This window comes from Eucyclogobius newberryi, unplaced genomic scaffold (genome assembly GCF_026437365.1).
Source record: "Eucyclogobius newberryi isolate DKJ021-1_F unplaced genomic scaffold, fEucNew1.0.hap1 SCAF_14, whole genome shotgun sequence".
Lineage (NCBI taxonomy): Eukaryota > Metazoa > Chordata > Actinopteri > Gobiiformes > Gobiidae > Eucyclogobius > Eucyclogobius newberryi.
The window spans coordinates 9,382,048-9,404,986 of record NW_027315768.1 but is presented as its reverse complement, the minus strand read 5'-3'; the positions used below and the strand labels follow the sequence as shown (position 1 = coordinate 9,404,986).

Below are 22,939 nucleotides of genomic sequence, written 5' to 3'. Positions count from 1 at the left end.
AATCTGCCATTTTGGTGTCCTTGAAAAGGTTGTTTACCAACAGCTCACAGAATTCCTCTTAATAAACACAACGAGAGACACAAGTTCTTCAGAGAGTTTCAAACTTTTATCACGCCAGATTTCCACTGTAAAACGCTGCTATATTTGTAAGTGCTTAGTATGTTTGAATAGTTCAGTTTTAGGGGCGATGTTGACTGTAAAAGAGAGATGCTTATTCCGCTGACACTGAAGTGAATTTGAGCGTTACTCAAGCAAGAGTGTGTGCGTGTGCATGTATGTGAGTGGGCCTGCTGTAATTGTGTGAGTATGTGTTTGTGTGTGTGTGTGTGTGTGTGTGTGTGTAGGTGTGTGTGTGTGAGTGTGTGTAGGTGTGTGTGTGTGTGAGTAGGTGTGTGTGTGTGTGTGTGTGTGTGTGTGTGTGTGTGTGTGTGTGTGTGTGTGTGTGTGTGTGTGTGTGTGTGTGTGTGTGTGTGTGTGTGTGTGTGTGTGTGTGTGTGTGTGTGTGTGTGAGAGTGTGTGTGTAGGTGTGTGTGTGTGTGTGTGTGAGTGAGTGTGTGTGAGTAGATGTGTGAGTGAGTGTGAGTGTGTGTGTGTGTGTGTGAGAGAGAGAGAGATTTGTGTTTCTGCCCCTGCAGCAAGAAAAAGCGATGCTGTGAAGTATGTGGGCCCAAGATGGACCTGAAGAGCCAATATACGTGCATCAAGTGCAACAAATACATTTGCGACAGACACACAACCAAACTCTGTCACTCATGTGTTGTGTAGACAACGTGTTCAATGGGGCTCTAGAGCAGTGCTTCTCAATTATTTTCTGTCACGCCCCCCCCAGGAAGAATGTCTCTGTATGTATCCGCTGTCTTTTCATCCCTGTGAAATGTTATTTCATGAGGTCTCTTGAGGGGTTGTTCACGGAATTTTATATTTCCCGTTCTGTGCCGTCTGCGCCCCAAAACAATACAGTAGAACAGTATTGATACCTGCACGCATTGATTCAGTGGCGCTCTCACGGACAATGCGGGCGCTACTGCCACCTACTGTAGTGGATGTGCAATTACACGTTATTTCAATGTGGCAAAAAAAGCAAGGTCCCGGGGTCAGAAGCGCCCCCCCTAGCATCGCACCGGGGTCGCGCCCCACCATTTGAGAAGGACTGCTCTAGAGTGACATGGTCACTGCATGTGTACAGCTTGCGTCGTGTAAACTGTGTTTTGCTATTCAAATTACCTGATTACTAATGAAGTTCATTGAAATTCAAATAAATAAAAGTTTATCGTCATGAAAAACATTGATTCATTTGTAAATTAGTTTAATTTTGTCCACTCTTATCTTGGGTATAATTGATGTCCTTGATTTCACAAAAAAAAAACAAGTAGCACTTTAATTCATAAATGTGTGAGGACGTTAGAGGGCAAATATTTAACATATTTGATGTTTATATTGCTTCTAATTGGGACAAAGTAAACATCTGTTGAGTATTTTACCATAAAATTGTTTTATTGGGTTTAATTAAAACCCCCAAAATACAGCGAGTCCAACAGACCCGGAACACCAGCTGAGTAACAAAACAATGAACACCATACAAGGGTTTAAAGTAACGTGACCCAACATTGTTAACTAAACACCTTTTTAGTACACATGAACAAATAATTTCTGATTCATAATATTGCATTATACTTACAGTGTATACATTATGTAGTTAAATTCAAAGCAGCAATGCTTCAAATGTTCTGCTTAGGAAGCTTAAGGGTCAAATGAACTGTTAATTTAAAACCAGGGACCACTTAAACTATGAGTACACAAGAAGGAAAAAATTGACCAAGAAACAGCTCAATAAGATATTTCAAACCAATTTTATTTTGTTTTTTAACTTGACATAATATGTTGAAGAAAATAAACAGAGATGCATTGTCTGTGATAACCCAAATAGTCAGATAAGGTAAATGACATGTTTTTAGTTAAATTATATTTAGATCAGATGAACCAGGTTTCATTATCTGAAGTGTGACTATGAGTTTAAAGGCTTTTCTAAACCAGGGATACAGCAATATGTACATTAAAGGATTCAGACACGAGTTGAGATACATTAGTAAATATGTAATGACAACAAGAGGCGTACCTAGTATTGTGATGTAAGTTCCAGAAAACCCAACACAATAATATGGACAGTAACACGCAAGGTACACAAGCACAATGATCCCCAGGTTTCTTACAGCTTTTATCTCAGATCTTTTGCTCGTCTTAAAAGTCAGAGCTCTAACATGAGAACGCATGGCTCGGGCCTGAGAAATAGCTACTATCACAACTCTAGTGTAAAGGATAATAATAATGCAAAACGGAACAACAAAACCAAATATTGTATCAACTTCTATGGAGTAGTGAACCGCACATTTTCCTTCACAAGATTTATATTTGCCAGGATCTTTTACATACTCCAAAAAAAATAAAACAGAGTAAATAAACGAATAAAACCAGCATACAGCTATACCAATGCGCACCGTATTTTTAGTAATTCTTCTTTGGTAGTGCATAGGTTGACAAATTGCCACATAGCGATCCACTGAAATAAGAACTATGTTTCCGACTGAAGCAATAAATAATGTCATTGTTAGTATGTAAAACATCACACACGTCAGGTCACCCAAAGTCCAGCAAATTTTCCATGAGACGCCCTCGACTGGTAACACCACGAGGCCAACAAAGAAGTCTGACACAGCCAAGGACAGGAGCATAAAGTTAGTCGAGGTGTGGAGCTTTCTGTAAAGAGAGAGGAATTATAATATTTTTTATTCATTTTTTTTTAACTAATTCTGTATACAAAAAGCTACATATACAAATAACTAAACTATTAACACATGAAATGAGACCAGTGTGAATGTTTACTAAGGTAGAAAGTATTTTCTGTGATATTGTTGTAACTTTTTTGGCAATTGTACAAATTGACACTTGAGTTTAATATATGTATGATGATAAATAAAAAGTATGTATTTTATATCATATGCAAATGGAATACAATTTATTGCACTTCACCTGAAATAAGAACACATTTTATAAAATTACTTACCACTAATACCACTGAAATGTCCCCATTGTGGGACAAATAAAAGGTAATCTTATCTTATTATCTTATCTTATAATTAATATAGTAAATTATATACTACGAGTAGAAAAATATTCAGTTGTAGTCATCTGGACACTTTCGGACTACATTTCAAAATTGACACATTTGACAGACTTTGGACAAAAGGGGACTTTTGCTTTATATTGAATGTGTCATGATTTAGTTTATTTTGATTGATTGGTCAGTTTGTATTCGCTCTTTGGTCAAGCTGTGTTCTGTAATTTTATGTGTTCTATGTTGATTCTTAAAAAAAAAAAAAAAATATATATATATATATATATATATATATATATATATATATATATATATATATATATATATATATATTGTGGATCAATCATATATAATAGTCCTACACCAAACACCACATAAGATCCTGACAGGGATGAGGTCTAATAATGCAGATGTTGTTTTGCAACAAATTCTAGCAATGAACAGGAAACGTAATAATGATCCAATCATGTATATTACAAACATGTTTTCACGAAACACAAATGAATCATTACCTGAAATGTGTAATGGCAATGATAGCAAAAAGGTTGAGAATGCTAGTGAGCATTGATGCAAAGCCAAGCAACACACTGGAAATATGATTTTCAGTTTGGTCTGTCTTACTCCTCCTACAGGAGCTGTTGTGGAGATGTGGAAAGCACAGCTCTGTCTCATCAGTGTCCATCCTCAGAGAAGAAACACCCCTTTTCTCCTTCAGATATATCAACAGCTGATCTCCATAGAATGACGTCAGCATATGTCAATAACCATTACATGATTACAAGTACAATGAAGTTTACGTTTTGTTAGATAAATAATGTGGTACAGTTGGTCCAAATAGTCGTGTGGCACTAGAGGCAGTGGTAACATTTTCATGATAACAACAATAATAATAATGATGTCATACTTTGGATATTACATTACTAAACTCAAGGTCATTAAGACTATAAGTCAAAATATACGTGTCGTGCTACGAGTTCAAATTCTGACTCCGACAATTCACTGCATGTCCTCCTTCTATCTCATCCCCCATTTCAAGCTTACCTTTCCTGTCTGATGAAGCCATTGGGCCAATAAATTCTTATAAAGAAAAAATGTGTCTTTGTGTTGGTAGGCCAAAAAAAAATATTGTGTTTCCGGTAACCCGACCGACCTGAATTTCAAAATGAAAAAAAAAACGACATTAAACATTTTATTGCATATTTACTGGCCGTACGTTTCGAGAATGTCAAATTGTGAGAGAGAATCCAAAAGCTGAGGGTAAAAATAATCTGGGGGATTGAATGATATGAAAATTGCTGCACTTTTGATAGGTTTTGTTTTACCAATGGTTGCATCCATGTTCGCAGATGCAACCTGCGCAGATGCTCATATTTGGTGAGCAACCTGCGCAGATGCTCATATTTGGTGAGCGTGCAGACTGGCTGCCATGGCCGTGGCGACAGGCAGCGGTGAAGATATTTTGCGTGACGGTCGAAAAGTGCTCACATCACGACGAGTGGATCTAGAGCTCATCGAACACGCGCGCAGGGCAACAGCGCGGACTACGGCACAGGGGCACCGCAACAGAGCGGTAATTACTAAACTTTTTTTTTTTATTATTGTCTGCTAATGGCTCTTTTCCTGTGGTTGGACTGGTATAGATGTAGATAACTATTTTAGTCAATATCTGCATACCAATTAGGCCACTTCAATATGAAGGTTGGAGTGCTTAGAAAATTCCTGTTTTCACTCAACCCTTATCCCTGCAGGGAATTGAATAATTAAATAATGGACTTCCATTACGGAGCATTTGCTACACCAACACCCAATACTTTCGTCCTCTTTCACATGGTCAGTGGTTCAATGACTGCATTGTGAACAGCGTGTTATTGGGCAAGACAACCCACAGGCTGTGTAAATGTGTTAAAGTGCACATTATGCTAAATTTAGGTTTTTGAGCTTTTAACCATGTTAAAGGTGGTATGGACGATTTTTTTCAGCAATTTTGTATCATATTTCCTCGTGGCGTGGATAAATCATTTGTCCTGCCACGTATCAATCATAAAACGCACCTATCGCTCACCTGCAGCCGCGTCAGGCTCGTCCCCACGTTTCCGCGTGCCTAAGCGCATGGATCTATCATAATATAGTTCCCTCAGTGTACGGGGCAAAATGAAGACGGAGAAAGACAGTTCGAGCTGACGCAGAAGTGGACAGAAATCTACGGGAGACGAGAGATGCGATGCGCTCCGTTGCGCTAATAAACAAACGCACGTGTGTGTTGTATCAGTCCGCAAGGGGGAGTGCGCATACGCACTTCCGCCTGCGTTCTCAAATCGCCGAAAAATCGGCCATACCGCCTTTAACCATGACATTGTTCCATCGTCAAAAACAAAAACATTTAGCTTCATTCACACGAGGCACAGCAATGTAAGTTTATTTGTAGAGTACAGGGCATTTCAAGGTGCTTCACACAACATGAAAAAGTGCATTAAAATCCCAAAGACATAACAGGAATAAAAAAACAGATAAGACACAAAAGCGAAGAGTGTAAAGACAATCGGTTCAGTCATATGCATAGCTAAAAAAAACAGTTTTTAGCCTAGATTTGAACAATGCCAAAGTACGTCACTGAAACACAGATTCCCCATGTTTAGTCCTGACTCTGGCACCATCAGGAGGCCTGTCCCTGAGGTCCTCAAAGTCTGAGATGGTTCATATGGCACTAACATGTCCGAGATGTAATTTGGTGCTAGGCCATGGAGAGACTTGTAGAGCTGCTTTAAACTCTATTGTCTGAGTCTGAAGCCAGTGCAGAGACCTGAGAACAGGACTAATGTTATTGAGTGTCAAAAAGACTTAATTTTCAATTTCTCAATCTGTGACATGGCTCTGAGAATCTTGTGCTGTTTTGTTAGTCCGTAGATCATTACCAGACTTGTTCTGAGCATTTCTGCCATCAAATCCAGTGACGGTAGTCCTGACCAAGCCACGATCAAGGTCTGAAGATGCGACTGTTGCTCCTCTGACAAGCGGTTCAGAGGCCGTATTCCTCATTTAAGTAACCCTTGGACATTTTCAACAAATCAATCTACTTTATAGCATATTTAGCAGTGAGACTTTTCCCACGTGCTCCATTTAAACGAAAGGAGAGGAGTTCCCGCTGGACTGGAAGTGCGATTACAACAGAAATGTTTTTGTTGGTGTGTTACTTTTAATGGCAGTTGGTAGCCAACTGAAAAGGTGCATTTACCGCCACCTACTGTAGTTCAAATAAAATAATAATAAGGACACTACATTGTTACAATTACATTTTTGGTACTTGGTAATAAACCCTAAAATATACACCTTCAATGTAAAGCAAAACAAAGAAAATGCCATATTGCATGAACACATTTCATAACTATGTGAACGGCCCATGCGGGATTTAAGTGTAGGCTGTTGACCCAGATTTGCATGGGGCGAAGAGAAAGGAGCCCCAGTGGCTCCCGCCACAAGTCAGTCCCAACCAAACTGAGATAAAGCCAAAATAAGATTTTTTTTTCCAAATGTGTGATTTTAGTTTTTTTGCAGAATGTGCAAGTTGAAGTTATGAATGAGCCCCTCTGTGCTTCAGATAACACTATTGGTTGTCTTAAAAGTATACTTTAAGCTGTTAAAATTGGGTAGTTTTCGGGTCTTTTTCCAGCTCACCTATTTCTACGCAGCCATTGTTGTTATTTTTGGACCAATCAGCTGGAAGCACATGACTACTTAAAACACTGTCATACTCCGTGGTGTTGAAGATGGAGTACAGAGTACAAAAAGACGAAAAAGAAAAAAGATCCACGAAAAGAAAGTGCCTGGCGTAAGTACTCACAAGATCCCTGCATGCATACGTGCTAAAATGATATGCACATTGAAAACTAGCTCAGTAGGTGTTATTTGTTCCTGTGTTAGACGCGGGCTAAGTTGGAAGCTAAGCTAGCGCCTTGTTATCGGCTGATTTTTTGGCGTTCTGTACAAACTATATAATTATGTAGCGATTCCTGCGTTTTCGGCGTTGAGCGCGGCGTGTCGGGGGCGTTTTGGCGTCGGACGTTCTCGATGCTTTGGACGTGCGTCCGAGGCATCCAAAGCGTCCAACGCAGAAATGTCCAGCTTTGTCCAAATTTTCTGGGTTGGACTGGGCGCAGCAGCCAATCAGAGATGACGCTCCAGTGACGTGCTGCATAAAATCTTTAGACGCAGCTCTTGGAGCAAATAATGATATTGACTAAACTCTGCTCACCTCTGAAGTATATGTGGGTCCCAGACAGGCCCCGTTGCCCATCGCCTCTGTTTTTGGACTTTGTAAAGTTAATAAACCAAAGCCATGGTCCAACATTAAACTCCATTACACCACGAGAAAAGCAACACAGCACAACTCCTCCACTGCGCATGTGCGCTGACGCCCTGGACGCGCGTCTGCTCGGGAGTGTATTTTTTTCCGGGGCGTCTGTCTTCAAATGTACAGGCATCCAACTTCTGCTTTCGGGCGTGAATTTGACGCCGCGGTCTGAGGACGGCTTAAAACCTGACTGGAAAACATTGACTTTCACCATTTCCGTTTTACACAGCGGAACTCCCTTTTCGGAGCCCTGACTAAATCCTAATTTTTCCATGGCGCCTTGTGCTTATTTTTAATCATTTTAGCCATAATAGGCAATGGTGTCCATAACATTCAAAACACTAGATGTAACAGAGTTCAACAAATTATTTACATTAGAACATGAGACATTGATCACAATGATCAGACAGAGGAGCTTCGACCACATTGACATTTGAAACACCCGTTTGTAATTAGAAGATCCAGAGTGTGCCCTCTGCTGTGGGTGGGGCCACTCCCGTGCTGAGTAAGACCCAAAGTTTATAGGACAGCATCAAACTCTTTAGCGTTTCTGTCACAAATATTATCAACAGGAACATTGAAAATCACCTGTATTGACCAAACCATCAAAGTCTGTGCATATGTAGGTCTCAATGTTGTTAAGTGGCTGCAGGTAGGTGTTTATCTCTCTAAACGTTACATTATACTGATATTCTACTTATTCACTGTTATGCCGCCAACTTTGCAGATGCCTGTATCTGTGATCGAGCGTGGTGTGTTTATTACGTGCGGTTATACACATAGCGTTACCGCGATTCTGGAGCCCAGACACTAGAGTTTCTGTTTCGGCGAAAAATCGTCTGATGTGTTGGCCCAGCAGTTAGAGACACAGCTTAGGGTGAAGAGGGTCCCTAGATCGACTCCCGTCTCCTAACTACATATAGTAAAAGAGGACTAGAGAGGAATGCTGCCAAAACCCCAGAACTAACATTGTTATTGATATTCATCATGGTAATTCGTTACTGAAATAAATGGAAACATTATTTGTTATTTTTATTTGTGTTTCACTTTTCTCATATAATATAGGCCTATATATTGACAAAGCCAAATATCTACCTATAGCTCAAAATTATTGTATAATTTAGTATCATTTTAATTGTCAGTATTAAACAGGTTTTTATTTTTGTTTATCCATATTTAGGCTATAGAAACACAATGTAGGCTTTCATTAATAGCCTAATATTTATCATATACAAATGTGCAATATAAAAAGGAGAGAGAAAATCTGCTACAATTTGCTCCAAATAGCAAATGACAAAGCCGATGAACGATTCATCAAACTTGAGAAGGGCAAGGTTACTAATAAAAATCAAACAAACCAGGAAAAGACATCAACCTGGCATTGAACTTGTGAGTAAAATCAGTGTAATCACTGATGGAAAAGTCTTGAGTGTACCATCTTCTACCACTCAAGAAACATATTATATTGTGAAAAAAGAAAAAGATTCCTGTAATTGTAAACTAAAATTTCATAAGTGTGACACTTGCCTACGCGTGCTTTCTTGTCCTTATCTTAACTATCTTATTCATTCATTAGCTTGTAAACATGCAAAAAGGTACCAGTTGACCTAATACATGTATCAATGATCAGCAGTACCTGTCTAGAATCATCCACAAACCAGGAGTAGCACATGACCTTGATATAGCCAAGAAAGCAGCGTTGAATGATATTGTGCGTTGAAAATTATTTTAGACACTGTTCAATCATCACCTCAATGCTGTGCAAAGCTGTAGTAAACTCATCAAAGCTGCTCTCGTTACCATGGAAGGTCATGTAGTAACCCTACCTGGTGATGACTGATCAGAAAAAGGATAACTTCTCTTCAAACAAAAAAATTGAAACTCAAAGTAGATTTTACGCTACCAAAAAAAGAAGAGTGGCCAACTGCTGAAGAAAGAAGTTCGATGAAGAAGGATATGGAAAATGTTGTTCAAACTGTTTGTGGTTTTGCTCCAAGGAAGATGACATGATGTCAGATGATGAATTGGTGGAGTGGAATCAGTGTGACCTCTGGTTTCACTAAATGTGTGACATCCAATGTGTAGCTCAGGACCCGCATACTTGTTCTGCGTGCCTTTGTAAACAATAAAAGGAGATGGCATCTCCTAGCTTTTACTAAATGTAGTTAGGAGACGAGGAGAAAAAAAGATAAACGCAAATAAAAACAAATGATTTTCCCATTTATTTCAGTAACAAATTATCCTGATGCCGATCAATAACAATGTTAGTTCATTCCTCTCTAGCCCTCTTTTACTATGTAGTTAGAGGGAAAAAAAATGTAAGGATTAGGGTTTCACTTTGGGAGTTGATCTGGGTCCCTCTTCACCCTAAGCCGTGTCTCTAACAGGAAGTCTAGTGTCTGGGCTCCAGAATCGCGGTAACGCTCTGTGTATAACCGCACGTGTGTTTATTTGACTGATTATACTTAAAGGTGGTATGGACGATTTTTTTCAGCAAATTTTTTATCATATTTCCTCGTGGCGTGGATAAATCATTAGTCCTGCCACGTATCAATCATAAAACGCACCTACCGCTCACCTGCAGCCGCGTCAGGTTCGTCCCCACGTTTCCGCGTGCCTAAGCGCATGGATCTATCATAATATAGTTCCCTCAGTGTGCGGGACAAAATGAAGACGGAGAAAGACAGTTCGAGCTGACGCAGAAGTGGACAGAAATCTACAGGAGACGAGAGATGTGATGCGCTCTGTTGCGCTAATAAAAAAAGCACGTGTGTGTTGTATCAGTCCGCACGGGGGAGTGCGCATGCGGACTTCTGCCTGCATTCTCAAATTGCAGAAAAATCGTCCATACCGCCTTTAAGTGGACCTGGTGAGTGCAAACTTTGTTGTTGTTCGGAGCTAACATGCTACTGTTTTGATTCAATCATTTAACACTGACTTGTCAGCTGGTGCGGGCGCTAGCTGCACTCGTCATGTGATGTTGGTCTGGCTCAAGAATTGAACCCATGAAATCGTTCTTGGGAGGCAAAAGCTGTAACTGCTCTCCCACCACTTGGGTATAAGGAGGAGAAGGCCCCATCCAACTGTAATTATTACTCTAAAACTGAAATACACTAAACAATTATAAAATACAACACTTATGTTTTTGCTCCCATTTTCTAAACTCAAAGATGTAAAACATTTCCTATGTACACAAAAGACCCATTTCTATCAAATATCGTTCACAAATCTGTCTAAATCAGTGTTGCACTTACCAAGATAATCCATCCCACCTCACGTGAACGCTGTGTACATTTTAGGACATAGTCATCGTCATCACATGCTGTTTTTCAGTCATCGTCTTCGTCACTTGTCGTTGTCACTTGTCGTTCGATGTTATCACTTGTCATTTCACAAGTGTGTCCCCAAAACAGCAACATTTCACTTCTCCAGGCCAAACTGATGGATGTATGTATGTATGTATGTATGTATGTATGTATGTATGTATGTATGTATGTATGTATGTATGTATGTATGTATATATATATATATATATATATCTATATATATATATATATATATATAAATATAAATATAAAATGTTTTGTGCCATTAATTCCTTCGTGATTTTAGACAGAAGCTTGCCATGTTATTTCCTACAAGTACAGTAATATTTGAATGAACAGCATGTTGCGAGCCCACAACAAAAACACAATGGCCATGAATAAAATTCAGTTTTGGTGGTTTATTTTATCCCAAAAGTGCGCACCTGGTGTCTCACATAATTGGAGAATTTTAAAATACGGATTGAAAGGGCAAGTGGAAAGGTAAATGTGCATGGTTAATGACATGCGTGCATTTCCAGGCCGGTTCAACATTCATGCAGTTATAGTAACCCTACCTGGGCTCTAAGCAACATATTTACGGTAGCGCACGGCCCTCGGTGCCGGGGTTGACAGGGCAGCTCTGTCACATGGCAATAGCATGGTTTCGTCTTTAGGTTTTGTTATCACTTGTCCCAGTCATAGGATCCGCAGTTATGGGAAAGTAGCTACCAGACTGTCCAAATGGCTGTGTGATAGAGGCACTAAAGTCTCGTAAATGTTATCTGTAAAAATAATTTTCCTTTTAAGCTTTGCAGACGCAGCTCATGCAAGTACATCAAAGGAGAAGAGTACACGTAACACTCTGTATGTATTTTCTAACAAACCATGTGTTCTAACATATTATACAATGGTTATAGGCCCATTAATTTGTACTATCAACATTCAATGTGCGCACCTATAGCTAATTGTGTAGTGGTGCTTTTTGCCACAATATATTGCAATACTTAATATTACAAATTGCATGAGGTGAAACTGAAAAGAGATAAGATAAGATAAGATATTCTTTTATTGTTCCACATGGGGAAATTTCATATTGCAGGTAGATACAGAGGTAGATACAGAAGAAAAGAAGAGATAACTTATAGGAAGTTTGAAAAAACACTTTCAGTAGAAGATCTCCTATAAACAAAAACTCCCATTACCTAACAAGGGATGGAGGGGAAAAAATAATGAAGATAAAAATAAATAAATACATAAATACCATTGGATGTGATCACGACAGTAATTGCACATGAATATGTGTCACGACGGCACATGGATTGCAGATGAATTTCACAGTAATTGCACATGAATCACAACAGTAATTGCACATATGACGGAATTGCACATGGTTAGGTCAGTATTCCGAGTGTTCAGGACTAACAGTGTTTGTTATAAAGTCTGACAGCAGCAGGAAGGAAAGACCTGCGCAACCTTTCCTTCACACAGCGAGGTTGGATCAGTCCTGCAGGGGGTGAGACTCATGGTCAAGCATAGATGTGAATCTAGCCAGATGAAAAACAACATTAAAACTGCACCACAGACACATCCTTCTCAGTCGATGCAGTGTTGACACTGCGTGCGGTCGAGCGGCGCCCGCACGCATCTCATATCACTTTCCTGCGCCTCTCACAAAGTGGAGCTTCGGCATTCTCCGAAAGCACACAAACTTTGTTGACCAATCAGCGCGCAGCATGCAAATTTTCACTTTTAAACAGTAAACTGTCATGGCGCGGGCCGAGGCGGACTTTAACGTTTCCCGGAACAATTTAATGATGATATTCTCTTTTTTCTATGATTTATTAATAAAAATGACCCTATCCTTGCACTCGAAAATGCCCGTCCACATTTCAAAATACCCCGTCCAAAATATCTAAAAGAAAACCACCAATATTGAACTTCAACATGGTGTGATGATTATGTTTTTGTTTGTGGACTTTGTTGAACAGAGAGTTTGTGTGTGAAACAGTGCACACAATGTTCGTTCTTGAAAATGGCTTGTGGTCTTAGTACTGTAGGAGTCCATTTCTGTCATTATCATGTTGGTGTGTGACATGATATTGTTATAATAATAATAATAATTTGGCTGAGCAGAGGTGTGTGTGTAAGAGGAAGGGATGGGGTGATGTTCATGTGTGCCCATGTGTATGATGTGGCTCTTTGCGGTAACACAGTAAAAAATGTGGCTCTTAGTCTCTGACTGGTTGGCCACCCCTGTCCTAGAAGATAGCTTAGCAGCTGAGTTCTAATTAAATACTAAGACTAAATACTGCCAAAATCATCTCTGCTGCCCTCTGTGCATCTCATTAACCTGCGGAAAGTATTATCCAATCTTAAGTCATCGCAGGACGCAGTAGTGTGTAGTTACTTAAAAAAAAGAGACATGCATAGTGTAAATTTCTATAATTCTATCATTGAAATTGTTCATTAAAATGAAATTTGAACTGACTTAAACTTTAACCTATGTCTTTAATTATTGCAGGTGGAACAAGCGAGCCAAATACGTGGCTGACTGGGGCATGGCCAATTTGAAGGTTGTAATGTGTGTACAAAATATTTTTTTTAATATATATATATTTCCGAGGTTGCCATGTTAATTTTTTTGTTCAGAATGTCTGACAAATTGTATTTGTTTATGTCAGATTAAAGTTTAAATGTGTGTTTAAAACGCGTTCAGCACATTATTTTGCACACAACGTATATCAGTAACAATGACTGACAAATGACAAGTGACGACGATGACTGATGACTAACGACAAGAGACGTCAATGACTGACGATTTTTTTTAACTTCCCATTGTAAAGTAGAAAAAGCTTCAGTTGTAGTCATCTGGACTCAGTTTGAAAAATAGACGTTTCGACTCTCATCCAAGAGTCATTGTCAATAAAATAATTTAGATCGAGAACTCCGATATTAATAATGTTCTGTGGTGGTTACGGGTCACAGCGACCCTGAAGAGTGCCAAACCACCTCCTTCAAATATCACATCTGAAGAGAGAAACGCACTTTCAGCACTGGAAAAAGATCATAGCATCAACATCCTCCCAGCAGACAAGGGACGTTGCACTGTGATTCTCAACGCAGCTGATTACGAAGCCAAAGTCCACACCCTCCTCGAGGACACGACCACATACGAACGCTTGAAAAGAGATCCGACCAGTGGCTACAAGAAGAAAGTGATAGACTGTTTACAAAGGCTGGAAAAAGAGGAAGCGATAGACCGGCCTCTGTATTACAGACTGTATCCTGGTGAAGCCATGCCTTGCATTTATGGCCTTCCAAAAATACACAAAAAGGATGTTCCACTCAGACCCATAGTGTGCAGCACAGATTCTATCACTTACAATGTGGCCAAGCATTTAACAACTATATTGGCTCCACTTGTGGGGAATTCGGAACATCATGTGGAAAACACGCACAACTTTGTGGATGAAGTGAAACATCTCCAACTGGACCCAGATGACCTCATGGTTTCATATGATGTTGTGTCCCTGTTCACCTGCATCCCGACCTCTGATGCAGTAGCAGCAGTGAGGATCAGACTGCAGGAAGACACCACCCTACAGGAAAGGACCAAACTGACACCTGAACACATATGTAAACTGTTGGACATCTGTCTGAACACCACTTACTTTCAATTCCGGGGACAATTTTACAGACAGATTCATGGCTGTGCCATGGGCTCGCCCGTCACTCCCATAGTGGCCAACCTGTACATGGAGCACTATGAGAAGAAGGCACTGGCCTCATTCTCAGGCATAGCCCCAAAACTGTGGCTCCGCTATGTCGATGATACTTTTGTAACAATCAAGAAACAAGAGATGGAAACCTTCTCTGATCACATCAATGCTGTGGACCCACATATCAGGTTTACAAGAGAAGACGCTAAGGAGAATCGCTTGGCCTTTCTTGATTGTTCCACGATCAGAGGAGAGGACGGGAAACTCCAAATAGTAGTATATAGGAAACCTACACACACGGACCAGTATCTGCTCTTTGGCTCCAACCACCCACTACAGCACAAGCTGGGAGTGATCAGAACCTTACAACACAGAGCTCAAGGTGTGCCCACCAGCTCAGAGGGCAAGAAGAAAGAGGAAAAACATGTCCGAAATGCCCTCTCAGCCTGTGGTTACCCCGCTTGGGCTCTCAACAGAGTGAAGAGAACCAAGAAGCAGGACAAAAGGGAAACTGAACAGAGAAGGAAGGGTGTTTCTATCCCTTATGTGTCTGGCCTGTCGGAAAAACTGCAGAGAATTTTTAGACAACACGAAGTCCCTGTTTATTTTAAACCAGGTAACACTTTAAGACAAAAACTGGTTCATCCTAAGGACAAAAACAGAGCAATGTAGTTTATTCGACCCAATGCAGTGAAGAAAGCTGTAAAGAACGGTACATAGGTGAGACAAAACAGCCTCCACACAAGAGGCTTTATCAGCACAGAAGAAATACAAGTTCAGGACCTCAGAGCGCCGTGCATCTCCATCTTGAAGCCTCTAATCACTCGTTTGAAGACGGTGAGGTGAAGGTTTTAAGCAGGAGAAAAGATGGTTTGAAAGAGGAGTCAAGGAAGCTATTTTTGTTAAAACAGAAAGACCTTCTTTAAACAGAAATGGAGGGCTAAGGTTTAATCTTCCTGTTATTTATAATGGGTTACTGAACCCCTGGAAAGGTAGAGGACCAGGGCCAGGACATTTAGATGCTAATCAGGTACTCAGGGTGGTTGAGCCAGGGTCTCACAAAGACAAAGAGGATTCTAATAGCCCATTAAGATTCTGAATAGGCTAGCTCGGTAGATACAAGGGGGGAGTTTCTGTTGAAACAAACAACTCTTTCTACTTCAGGAAGGCTCCTCCCAATGTCTTACCACAGAACATTATTAATATCGGAGTTCTCGATCTAAATTCTTTTATTGACAATGACTCTTGGATGAGAGTCGAAACGTCTATTTTTCAAACTGAGTCCAGATGACTACAACTGAAGCTTTTTCTACTATGGAACACGCCTGGACGAATGAGGGATTACACCGACATATTCCCATTGTAAAGCTTGTGCATTCCTGTAGATGGCGCTAGAGCACTGATCATAATGTTTGACACATTATTTTTATCAGTGTAAGGAGGAGTACAAATGATAAAAAATTGCAACCTGATCAGATGAAGCGTGTTGATGATTTTAATGTGAAATGATTTTAACGTGTTTGTGAGCATTAATTGCGCTCCTGCTTGCCAATAGTTGAGAAATACACACACAGGTCGACACTAGATCATACAGTCCTAACTCACGGTGATAACGACGAACAACGAATGACAAGTGATAACAACAAACGACAAGTGACAACGACGAACAACAAGTGATAACGACAAACGACAAGTGATAACAACAAACGACAAGTGATAACAACAAACGACAAGTGACAACAACAAACGACAAGTGACAACGACGAACAACAAGTGATAACGACAAATGACAAGTGATAACAACAAACGACAAGTGATAACAACAAACGACAAGTGACAACGACGAACAACAAGTGATAACGACAAATGACAAGTGATAACAACAAACGACAAGTGATAACAACAAACGACAAGTGACAACGACGAACAACAAGTTATAACGACAAATGACAAAAACAAACGACAAGTGACAACGACCAACAAGTTATAACGACAAATGACAAGTGATAACAACAAACGACAAGTGATAACAACAAACGACAGGTGACAACGACGAATAACAAGTTATAACGACAAATGACAAGTGATAACAACAAACGACAAGTGATAACAACAAACGACAAGTGACAACAACAAACGACAAGTGACAACGACGAACAACAAGTGATAACGACAAATGACAAGTGATAACAACAAACGACAAGTGATAACAACAAACGACAAGTGACAACGACCAACAAGTTATAACGACAAATGACAAGTGATAACAACAAACGACAAGTGATAACAACAAACGACAGGTGACAACGACGAATAACAAGTTATAACGACAAATGACAAGTGATAACAACAAACGACAAGTGATAACAACAAACGACAGGTGACAACGACGAACAACAAGTTATAACGACAAATGACAAGTGATAACAACAAACGACAAGTGACAACGACGAACAACAAGTGATAACAACAAATGACAAGTGACAACAACAAACGACAAGTGACAACGACGAACAACAAGTGACGAACAACAAGTAAAGACCGTCGTGACTGAAAAACGACAAGCAACGACGATGACTGACAATGGTAATCTAAAATGTGCACGCATGTGGTCATCAAGATGCTGATTAAACAGTATGACTATTGCACAGGTGTGTCATAGGCTGGCCACATTAAAAGTACACTTTGAAATGTTCAGTTTTCTCACACAGCACATTGCTGTGGATGTTACAAGTTTTAAGAGAGCGTGCAATTGGCATGCTCACTGCAGTATTGTCCACCAAAGCTGTTGCCCTGGTGCAGAGAATTTGGCAGTATTTCCAACTGGCCTCACAACCGCAGAACATGTGTAACCACACCAAGCCACAATCTCCATATCCAGCATGCTTATTCACAACATTGTAGCGACCTGCAGACTCTTCTTTATTCACTGCACTAGAGGACATCCATTGGTTTTAAATATGGTAAATTATATTATATTATATACATATACATACATACATACTCTTTCTCACCCTCAGCGAGTGGTCTCTATTTCTTCCCCTTCAAGCTCGGCTCCTCTACCAGAGGCCCCTGGGAGCTTGAGGGTTCTGCGCAGTATCGTTACTGTTCCTGCACTGCAATTTTCTGGACCGAGATGTCTGATGTTTTTCCTGGGATCTGCTCAAGCAATTCGTCCAGTTTGGGGGTCACTGCCCCAAGTGCTCTGATCGCTACCTTCATGCTCCAGGCCTTCTCCAGCTCATCTTTGAGGCCTTGGTATTCCTCTAGTTTCTCGTGTCCCTTTTTCCGGATGTTAGCATCCCATTGTGTTGCAATGTCCACCACCACAGCTTTACTCTGCACCTTGTCGACCACCACTATGTCCGGTTGGTTCGCCATTACCATTCTGTCTGTCTGTATCTGGAAGTCCCAGAGGACCTTGGCTCGGTCATTCTCCACCACCTTTGGAGGTGTTTCCCGCTCAGTTCAATTCAATTTATTTTAGTAACGCCCAAAATCAACTTGGCAATGTCCCAGGCTCCCCTGTCCATAGACCTTCCTTCTCAGAAAGGAAAAAACTACAAAACATCTTTGGGAAACCTAGAGTTCCACAGTGAAGGAGAGATCCGACTCCCTCAGACGGACAGGCGGACGCGAGTCAGAGAGTGGAGCTGGAGCCACTCAGGAGGAGAACCAGTTCTTCCAGGCAGATGAAGAACCGTTCATATGGAGCAGAGACCGCTTCTCCAGGGACTCAAGGATCATCTGGGTCCACAGGTCATCAATGTGCCTGTCCCACTGCAGTGGGAAAAGAAGAAGAAAAGGCAATGAACAGATTGCAAGTGAAATTAAATATTGTTTGATAGAATAAGTAGTCAGAAGCAGATGATAGTGCTCAAGCTGCCATACTTCCCTCAGCATTGGTTGCTCCTAGGGCAGTGTAGCTGAAACTGTAGGTTTTTATGTCTGTTCCTAACTGGCCTGACCATAAAGCTTCGTACAGACCGCGGCAGCGTAATCGCGCCCGACGCAGAATTTGAGCGCGTGTACATTTGAAAGACAAACGCGTGTTCTTGACGCGCCGGACTTATGTCTGTTAAAATACACTCAGCAGCAGACGTGCGTCCGAGTCGTCCTGCGCACATGCGCAGTGGAGGAGTTGTGCTGTGTTGCTTTTCTCGTGGTGTAAATGGAGTTTAATGTTGGACCATGGCTTTGGTTTATTAACTTTACAAAGTCCAAAAGCGGAGGCGATGGGCTCCAGGGCCTGTCTGGGACCCGCATATACTTCAGAGCTGAGCAGAGTTTAGTCAATATCATTATTTGCCCCTTCCTGCGGCTAGACTATTTAATCATCCAGATCACATACAGCTGTGTTCATGATTTTCGTGCACACTCTCCATGGCAGCGGGAGGCCTCGCTCTAATACACACTCGTTCCTTACCTTTCTACGGATCAACTCGACCTCATTCCTTCCGATGCATCGGCCCGACCCAGGCCTCACCTCGCCCAGAACAGGCGAGCCATACAGGGCCATCCTCCACTGGTATCCCATTGGACCGGTCCGGTCCCACCATTCAGCTGTTCTCACAGGCGCAGCTCTCACTTACGGCCAGGCCATGGATGTATTATATTATCTGGATAGGGTACGCCCCCTCTGCCTCTGGCTCCAAATTGAGTAGTGGCCACTCCTCAGAATGCAGCCTTTTGGTCGGACAATTTCAGGAGTTCGGCCTCTAAAATGACCAAACATGCTAAATTGTTTTTAGTTTAAAAATAAAATAGAAGGAATTTCACTCTTTGACTGTTCTAATGAGTATCTTTCTCATCTTCTCCAGAGCGAAGCTGAGCTGACCGTCCTGACCAGTTAGTTTAGTCTGTCTGTGCTGACCAGAGCTCTACAGGTCACTACAGGTCACTGCAGGTCACTACAGGTCACTGCAGGTCACTACAGGTCACTGCAGACACAGAGTCATCTCAAGTAAACTCCTGACGACTCCTAAGCAAAAGGTATTTTAATAATAACTTGTGCCTCGACTAAAAGTAAATAGTGTAGAATCAGTACTTTGAATTTATAAAATGTCTGTTTTGTTATGACCAAAAAAACTAAATGATAATTGTTCTTCAAAAGAGACACTGCTGTGTCACATGTGTCTGTGAAGCAGCTTCAGGACAAACATGTGAAGTGTATGTTATATGACTTGTATAATCTAAACATGTGAAGTGTATGTTATGTGACTTGTATAATCTAAACATGTGAAGTGTATGTTATGTGACTTGTATAATCTAAACATGTGAAGTGTATGTTATATGACTTGTATAATCTAAACATGTGAAGTGTATGTTATATGACTTGTATAATCTAAACATGTGAAGTGTATGTTATATGACTTGTATAATCTAAACATATGAAGTGTATGTTATGTGACTTGTATAAATCTAATACATATGAAGTGTATGTTATATGACTTGTATAATCTAAACATATGAAGTGTATGTTATATGACTTGTATAAATCTAATACATATGAAGTGTATGTTATGTGACTTGTATAAATCTAATACATATGAAGTGTATGTTATATGACTTGTATAAATCTAATACATATGAAGTGTATGTTATATGACTTGTATAATCTAAACATGTGAAGTGTATGTTATATGACTTGTATAAATCTAATACATATGAAGTGTATGTTATATGACTTGTATAAATCTAATACATATGAAGTGTATGTTATGTGACTTGTATAAATCTAATACATATGAAGTGTATGTTATATGACTTGTATAAATCTAATACATATGAAGTGTATGTTATGTGACTTATATAAATCTAATACATATGAAGTGTATGTTATATGACTTGTATAATCTAATACATATGAAGTGTATGTTATGTGACTTGTATAAATCTAATACAAATGAAGTGTATGTTCTATGACTTGTATAATCTAAAGCTGTGACATGTTCTGTTTGTCTCTCTGTCAAACGATGGAGCTGAACGGAGGAGTTTACTGAAGTCCTTTTCACCAGAAGACTGCGTAGCCATGGAAACAAAGTCTTGTTAAATACTGAGATATTCAGTATTTAACGCAATAATGTCACATTCATGTGCATATAACTGATGTAAATAGAGTGTTTATTTTACCATTATTATTAGTATTATTTGGTCTTACGCTGTTTTTATTTTATCTTTATTTTTCCCCTCCATTCCTTATTAGGAAATGAAAGGTTCTGTTTATAAGAGTTTTGTTTATAAGAGTTTTTCTATTAAGAGTGTTTTTTAAACTTCCTGTCCTTTTTAAACTTATCTGTCCTTTTCCTCTGTATCAACCTGCGTTGCAACAACGAAATTTCCCCATGTGTGGACAATAAAGGAATATCTTATCTTATTCAGTTTGATCTATTTGACTTATACAGGTTGTTTTATCTTTGTTCATTGTTTTATGTTGCACTGAATCACCAAAGCAAGTTCCACTGTTTGTGAATTCTGTTGTTTGACAATGGCAATAAACCTTCTAATAATAATGATGATAAAAAGAATGAACAGTGCACAGACTCCAAAACTCCTTAATAAGGAGACAATTTAACCACATTGTAGCTTTAAAACTGTGGCTAAAATCAATTTATCATTTGTAGTTATAATCAGATTTACATTTATTGAACAAGTTCATTCATGTTCATTATTCTTATTAAATACATTAATAAACAAATGTGTTTTGTATTTATTAAAGATTGACATGATACAAAAATGACACAAAAGGAAAGTGAATATAATTAAATACTGCTTAACTCCATTATGTAACAGAATTGATGATTAGATTTTATATTTCTTCTCATTTGATAAAAAAAAAAAAAAATGCTTATTGGCCAAATTATATTATGTAAATGAATAACTGAAAAGTTAATAACAAAATAAATACCTAAACCAAAAACAATACAGAAAATGATGACATTATTACACCTCTAAATGAACAAAAGTAATTCATTGTCAATTAAACCGGACTTTTTATCTTAACACTTCTTTATAAATATCAGAGCTTTACAACATGATACATGTATATTTATAGATGGATATAACAATCCATCATTATACGTTACGTAAACAGACCATTACAAGCGGAATTATTCCAAAATTCCGTGTTGACTGTTCTGAGTCTTTCACGCTGCTGTGACGTGCGCGCTCCCGACGCCAAAGCCTCACGGCGATGACGTCACAAAAGTGGGAGGAGATATACCAGTATTCAGGAAGTAATGCAGAACTAAAAAACTTTTTTTGGAACCATGCGCCAATGAGCAACTCCATAGGTTTCAATGGCGGTCATCTTGGCTTCCGGGGGCTTGGGCCAGGCTCCCGTCAGCAGACGTCCCGCCTCGGATCACCTCTGTAGTCCGGTATTGAGATCGCCTCGCGCCCTGCGCCCTCCTCCCAGTGCTCCGGTCTTCCCAGCGCATTCCGCGGCCTCGCTCGTTAAGCGCCTTCCGCACGTACTCGTCATTTCTCTCTACACCGACCGTTCGCGTGGACGACGGCAGGTCTCCAGACCGCGCTCAAGAAGAAGCTTTTGTTTTCACGGCGCCGTCAACAATCATGTTGTTTAAACTTCTTTGGCTCACACAATTCGTGTTCACTGCGGAGTGCGCTCTGCCCCGGCCACTTTCGCGGGCTGCAGCGGCTCCTCCAGGTAAAGTATTCCTCCACGTTATCTCCTTCCTCCTCCGTCGTCTCCTTCCTTCACTCAAGCTTGGAAGCCTCTCTTCTAGTTGCAAGATTTGATCACCTCTTTCAAGTGTTCATTCACTTATTTTCTCACCACTCCAGCATCCAACTATTGTCCTAAAAGAAGCTGGCATCTCTCGAAATACAAGTAAATAAATACAATATACATGCATATATTATAAAATAATAAAACAAAAAAAAAAAATAAGAAAAAACTCTTACCTTCCTCTCCTTTCTCTCCCCCCCTCTCCTTTCTTTTTCTCACGCACCAGTTTGCGAGTTTGCCACTCGTTCCTTGATTCCACTCGTTTCTCAGGCCCATGTTGACAGGTCCCACTTCCACTTCCCTCTCTCTGCTCCATCCCCTCTCCTCGAGCACCAGCTTGCTAGCTTTCTCCTCTGGTATCTGCGTGCCAGGTCCCAGTCCCTCCCCCCTCCATTTCTCTCCACCCCTCTCTCACCCTCACTCGCAGTAATTTCTCTCCCCTCTCCTTGATCACCAGTTTGCTAGATACTTCATCCTCGGACACCGCGTTGCCAGGTTCCATCGTTTATCCTCTGGCACCGCGTAGCCAAGTTCCAGAATTTTATCCTTTTGCGCTGCGTCTCCAGGTTCCTGCGTTTTATCCTCTGGCTTTACATCGCCAGATTTCTGCGTTTTATCCTCTGGCTCTGCGTTGCCAGGTTCAAGCGTTTCATCCTCTGGCTCGACGTTGCCAGTTTCTAGCGTCGCCATTGTCACTGCGTTTTG

General features: G+C 40.3%; 1 protein-coding gene across 1 annotated transcript; it reads right to left on the bottom strand.

The window, feature by feature from the left end:
• Positions 1-1,912: 1,912 nt before the first annotated feature.
• LOC140359252 (trace amine-associated receptor 13c-like) lies at positions 1,913-22,510 on the bottom strand. The gene is made up of 6 exons (XM_072444112.1): positions 22,411-22,510; positions 18,911-19,047; positions 17,701-17,829; positions 4,435-4,533; positions 3,625-3,839; positions 1,913-2,754 (listed from the first exon to the last, which is right to left on the bottom strand). Exons 1-6 carry the CDS (start codon positions 22,508-22,510, stop codon positions 1,956-1,958), a joined length of 1,479 nt encoding a protein of 492 aa, XP_072300213.1. The 3' UTR covers positions 1,913-1,955.
• Between the last annotated feature and the right edge of the window lie 429 nt (positions 22,511-22,939).

Bases quoted from the DNA above. Each gene is read 5' to 3' on its own strand.
- LOC140359252 (XM_072444112.1), bottom strand. From the start codon at position 22,510: ATGGGCCTGAGAAACGAGTGGAATCAAGGAACGAGTGGCAAACTCGCA. The intron at 4,534-17,700 runs GTAGCGATCAGA...CGGCCATGGCAG, and splicing joins AGAAGGCCTGGAGCATGAAG to CCAGTCTGCACGCTCACCAA. The intron at 2,755-3,624 runs GTAATGATTCAT...CTCTCTTTACAG, and splicing joins ATTGCCATTACACATTTCAG to AAAGCTCCACACCTCGACTA.